General features: G+C 51.5%; 1 protein-coding gene across 3 annotated transcripts in view; it reads left to right on the forward strand.

The window, feature by feature from the left end:
* Positions 1-2,168: 2,168 nt before the first annotated feature.
* Positions 2,169-6,000, forward strand: part of H257_01660 (hypothetical protein) — a 6,721-nt gene continuing 2,889 nt past the window's right edge. Inside the window, exons 1-7 of one of the 3 annotated variants that reach the window (XM_009824968.1) lie at positions 2,169-2,255; positions 2,324-2,384; positions 2,447-2,505; positions 2,562-2,804; positions 2,856-3,020; positions 3,085-3,132; positions 3,216-5,990. In XM_009824968.1, the coding sequence (XP_009823270.1) occupies positions 2,235-2,255; positions 2,324-2,384; positions 2,447-2,505; positions 2,562-2,804; positions 2,856-3,020; positions 3,085-3,132; positions 3,216-5,990 (3,372 nt within the window). In that variant the 5' untranslated portion in view covers positions 2,169-2,234. The remainder of the gene's footprint in view (positions 2,256-2,323; positions 2,385-2,446; positions 2,506-2,561; positions 2,805-2,855; positions 3,021-3,084; positions 3,133-3,215; positions 5,991-6,000) is intronic. The other 2 variants (XM_009824970.1, XM_009824969.1) reach the window with 2 other exon arrangements.

Here is a 6,000-nt window from a genome sequence, read left to right on the forward strand (position 1 = left end):
TGGCCTAGTGGCCAAAATGTACAGTACTACGTGGTACTTTCTTCATGTTACACACGCTTCGTTTAGTTAGTCGAGCACGAGCAACCTTCGTGATCACTGTGACGTGAGATGAAAGTGAAGGAGCACATGAAGAGGATTTCAAAGGGAGGTATTCGGGTGCGCCAAGAAGTTTGCAGTTGCGGGAGATCGTGGTTGGTTCGACGGCAATTGAAGTTGATGTCTTGCGCATACTAGAACCACATGATGCAGAAAAACAGCTGGAGATAACGTTCATGGATACTACACGAGTTCACAGTAGTACATCGTAGTAGTACTAGTACTAGTTTTGTACATCGAAGGGACTCATGAACGGCGACGGGGAGAACGATGACAGGGAGAACAACGACGGGAGGATGCAATTCATCCTCGCGCTGTCGATGCGCTTACTCAGCTGCTTGATTTATTCACAGACCGATCACAAATGGATGAAGGAGCTGTTGACACCATGTTGGCACTGTTATTTATTGTGACCTATCATCGGTCGTTGTATGACCTCATAGTGAACCTCTCAAGAGTTTATAGGGCTCTGAATTCATCTGCAATGTTAATCGCAAGTCCAACGTTACCAACTGCTTACTACTACGTAGACTAAAAAATGAGCTCAGACATCACGTACAACTAGTATAAGTCACGTTAACTACTAGTACTACTAGAAACGTCGTACCTAAACCATCGTAACAACTACCATATTAATTCGTCATGGATACTGTAGTATGCATGTTTGTCAGGGAAATCACAGGTGTCGAAGCCGGCATAGACCTATCGTATTCCCCATCTACCTGTACGCACCACAAGCACTCAGCAACCGAGACAACAGTTCTGTACTTACTGTTAACGTTAACCTCAGCTTACCCGTCCTAAAATGAAACGATTGGAACAGGTTATCCGGACCATGTGTTGGAACTGTCCCATCAAATATTCTTGAAATACATAACCTTGTAAATTTATACTTTACCTGGCCAATATGAATACCCTTTCCGCACAATTTATATGCATGGAGGCATACACAGTTCAAGGTTAAAAAAGTGATCATAAATTGGTCCTCGAAAATCGAGTAAACTTGCTTGGAAAGTTGGATTTTTGCATTAGAAGGACATCTTGAAATGTAATACTTCGATGATGAAATGAAAGCTCTGTGTTCGGTTGTTAAGAATCACTTCACAAAATGTGAAAAGCCTTCCTGTGAGCCGAGATATGCGAATTTTACGATCATAAATTGGTCATTTACGTTATATACTATACAAACCTCGATATGATTAACTTTATATTTTCAATATTTATATTGAAAATATAAAGTGACATCTACCACAACAAGCAAATCGGAAGATAATGGCCGCCGTTTGCGAAATACAGTGCCGTAGCTTGTTCAAATGGCTATTACTGTATATAGGACTAGGTATCGTTTAGCCTCAGGTGCGATTTCGTCGTCGACAGATGTCTACCGACGGTACTACGGTCACGTATGGCTATCTTTTGAGCATGTTTGATCATAAATACAACATCATAGAAGCGAGAGAGCCTGGTTAGTGCTTCAACGGCAAAACAACAACCACATGAACAAGTGGGCGAGATGGGGAGGTTTAAAGTTAAGATTTGATTCTCTGGCGGGTGATTGAATATTTTGCCAATTTGAAGGCCATTTTTTAAGTTCGATAACGAATGGCCGAATTGTCCCCAGAATCAGATTACTTTTCAATAAAATTAAATATATTTAATTGAGTATACAAATGTCACGTTTAATATTTACATTAAAATATTTTTTATCCGCCTTAGTCAGACAGGGTAGTTATTCCGACCGGGAAGACCCGCGGGTAGTTATTAAGTCCGGGTAGTTATTGTGTACGGTACGGTAGTATTATTAACGTCAGTTCATGAAGACCGTATTCAACGTTACACTGTTAATCTCCACGGTAAGTAACCTGGTATGGTAGTGTGCTTCTCTAAAGCATGCCAGGGGGCAGCTCATGGGTATGTGCATCTACCAGTATGGGACAGTGTTAAACAAACAGCGCCCCATCACCAAGAACTGCTGGAGTACGACAAGGGTGTCTAGCGCTTAAAAAAGACTATAATACGTAGTTCCAGTCGACCTCGGCGTTTCATGAAACCGCCACGAGCCGTTTCTAAGTCGCAATCGCAGCTGCTACCATCAATCCCTCAGTACATAGCGCTGCGACGCCCATGCCCCACGACGCATGCGTCGACGAATAAATGAGGTATGCACATATTTGTAGTCCTTGGTCAGACCATGTGATACAGTATCGTAACTCAAGTGGGCGAGTAGGGTGACGTGCAGGTTGAACTGATTGAGGCAAAGAGCACTCATCGCCGATTTCTTCCGCGAGGTAAGCAATTGTTCTATGCCCCCACTGCTTAAACGACCCGTGGATAAATCTGCAATACGCAGTGGCTGCATATGAATTGATACAATTGGATGACGGGCAATTTCGAGTCCTCGAACGACCGGTATAGTACCACCAAATCCATCGACGTTGGTCGCATTGTATTGGACGTGAGTGTAGCGCTCTGCTTCGGCCATGAATTCCAAAAAGTGTCCTCGACCACCCATTCCAAGTCGCGCCGTGCGTGCAGTGCACAAACAGCGTGCCACATCCGACAAACAGCCGTACTTAGAGTCCCTAGCAACCACCAGATCATCCAAGTCGTCGAATTCCCCGGGCGTGTGGAGGGGTGGTGATGACAATTCCGGCGACAGCAAGCACGATGACAAACTCTCCGTGCTGGAAGCTGCGTTGGTGGACAAGGTACGTCGCCGACCAGAACTTGTTAGCACGGTAGGCAACCACTCTTTCTAGGTGAAGTGGCGGGAAGCGGCGGTACAGGAGATGATGGCCGCGAGCAAGACGTCATCACGACAATCCACCACACGTGTCCTGAAGTTGATGCAGTGTGCGGCGGTGGTGCGCCAGCTGTCTGTGGACGTGGTCAACGCGCTCAAAGCGTGGCGCCACCACTCGATGGTGTGTTTTTAGTTCTTTACCCATGATGCCAGACGACAATGAACGGAACTATTCTCGACCATAGGACACCACAAAGGAGTTTCGATGGCTAGGCCGCAACTACCTCGTCCAGGTTAGAACGTACAGTAGCGAGCGTTTGCAATTCAATGACTCGTTGTGAACGGAAGATTGAACAGCTAGATTTCTGTCAACTAGATGGCCAATGACTTGGACTGGCTTGGAGACGAGGGGATGCTCGCGCATGCGTTGGGCATTCCCACGTGCACAAACAACCCGTTGCTGTGCGCGATCACGTTGACAGACCCCCACTGGCAGCGCTATTGCGCCGCCCCCACGCCCGCCCGCCTGGCGCAGCTGCAAGCGACGTTGCACATGTCCAACGAAGTGGATGGGGACATGCTTTTGACAATTTTGGCCGTGATTGCCAACGAACTCGACAGGCATCCGCATCCACTCGTTGTAGTTCTTCCTGTCGAAGGTGAAATCGATGTTCCCCTCAATGATGTCTCGAACGCCTCCTTGGCGCTCCCTCATAACGAGGACATCGACGACTGTGCTACCGCTGCCCGACGGCCCCTGATTGTGTCTTGTTTTTACGCTTGGCTCCAACGCCACGACCTATTCCAGCGGTACCAACGTGCGCGCCAGAAGCGAGATACGGCACGGATACAGCGCCTTTTTTTAGCGTGGCATCGACATGGCCTGGAATGTGCACTGGCCCGACGTGTAATCTGTCGACGTGCGTTTGCCACGTGGCAGTACCAGATGCAGCGGTGGCGAACTGCGAAATTGCTACGGCGCCAAGCGCGGCGCCGGTTGGCGAGGGCAGCGATTCACATGTGGCGATCACAGACCGCAAAATACCGAGCCGCTCGTCACATTGCCGTGGCATGGCTGCGACACTATAGAAACTCCAGGCAGAAGAGGACGCGAATGCAGATGACGTCGACGGCTGCCGGCAACGGACATGAGTTACAACTCATGCGTGTGAAGCTCCAGACTGTTCAAGCTCGGTCTATCCAGCGCCGATGGCGAGATATGGTCGCTCAACAAAAGTGGGAACTCAAACTGCAAACGGTGCAAGCAGAATCTGCACGCATGAACCAACAGCTGCAGGCGCGGATCATTCAAAGCAAGTGGCGTGTATTACGCGTCCAGCTTCAACAGCAACGCAACGTGCATGCGGTCGCAGTGCAGCAGTGGTGGCGCCTTGCAAAATCCAGCCAAGTCAGGCGAGGCCAGACACTAGCCTCAGCGAGAATTCAAATGTGGTGGCGGCAGCGAACCAAGGCACAGCGACGACGACGATGCGTGACGGCTGCCAGAACAGTCCAAAGCTGGTGGCGAGCGCGTCGAGTTCGTCGGATGCAGCTTCGCGTGGCCTCCACTGGGATTCAAATGCAGTGGCGGAATTGCATGCGACGATGGCACTTCCGCTGCGTCTTTCGTCCCCTCACAACAGCGTGGCTCGTACAGGGCACCATGCTGGCCATCCAGCAGCGCCACCGGTGGCGAAGTCAAGCCAGTCGTCGACTTCAACGTTGTTGGGCAGCGTATCGGCTACGCGTTCGAACCCACGCCCAAACAGTCCTTGCAATGGTTTGGCGGCTTGTGACGTGGCGCCGCCAGCGTCGACGCGCAGTGTTGTCCATTCAAAAAGCCTATCGCACGTACGTGGAGTACCGGTGGTGGTTGTGGCATTATCGCATGGCTACCCGCATACAGCGCCTGGTACGGGCGTTTCTAAGGCGGCGACGCGCAGCCAAGACATTGATTGCAGCTGCCCGCAACTTTTTGAGCAAAAAGGTGTGGTCCACGGCTGTGGCTCTCGGCACAACCGCCGCGGACGAACCGTATTACGCGCTGTGGATAAGCCAAGGCGCGGCGTATGTGAGCTGCATCCAGAACCGCACACTAGCCTCGGCGAGAATTCAAATGTGGTGGCGGAAGCGAGCCAAGGCACAGCGACGACGACGATGCGTGGCTGCTGCCAGAACAGTCCAAAGCTGGTGGCGAGCGCGTCGAGTGCGTCGGATGCAGCTTCGGATTGTAGCATACGAGACAGTTTTACACGTCGTATTTGCCTGTGACGCCAGACGCGTGGCCTCCACTGGGATTCAAATGCAGTGGCGGAATTGCATGCGACGATGGCACTTCCGCTGCGTCTTTCGTCCCCTCACAACAGCGTGGCTCGTACAGGGCACCATGCTGGCCATCCAGCAGCGCCACCGGTGGCGAAGTCAAGCCAGTCGTCGACTTCAACGTTGTTGGGCAGCGTATCGGCTACGCGTTCGAACCCACGCCCAAACAGTCCTTGCAATGGTTTGGCGGCTTGTGACGTGGCGCCGCCAGCGTCGACGCGCAGTGTTGTCCATTCAAAAAGCCTATCGCACGTACGTGGAGTACCGGTGGTGGTTGTGGCATTATCGCATGGCTACCCGCATACAGCGCCTGGTACGGGCGTTTCTAAGGCGGCGACGCGCAGCCAAGACATTGATTGCAGCTGCCCGCAACTTTTTGAGCAAAAAGGTGTGGTCCACGGCTGTGGCTCTCGGCACAACTGCCGCGGACGAACCGTATTACGCGCTGTGGCTAAGCCAAGGCGTGGCGTATGTGAGCTGCATCCAGCGACGCAAGCGCGGGTCCCTCCAACTGGACAAGGCGACGTGGAGGGTGCTCAACGCATTACACATGTTTCGCTCGTCCAAGGTCCGTACCAAGGACTGGGAGTTCGCCGCTCTCGAAGTGCTTGGGCAAGTGGAAGTGGTCGAGACAGATACAACCATCCAACTGACCATGCCCCCCGAGTACGCTCTCGGAAAAGTGCTGCACCGGTCCGAGAGCCTCGCCCAAGTCAACAAGACAAAAACTACCAAACGAACGCTTACTGTCCTCGACGCGGCAGCTGGTCTGTCGATTCCGGACCTCCTGGACAGCTTGAACGATAACCGCGACGTCAACGAACGAGATGTAGGTCGTC

Source organism: Aphanomyces astaci (genome assembly GCF_000520075.1).
Source record: "Aphanomyces astaci strain APO3 unplaced genomic scaffold supercont1.3, whole genome shotgun sequence".
Lineage (NCBI taxonomy): Eukaryota > Oomycota > Saprolegniomycetes > Saprolegniales > Verrucalvaceae > Aphanomyces > Aphanomyces astaci.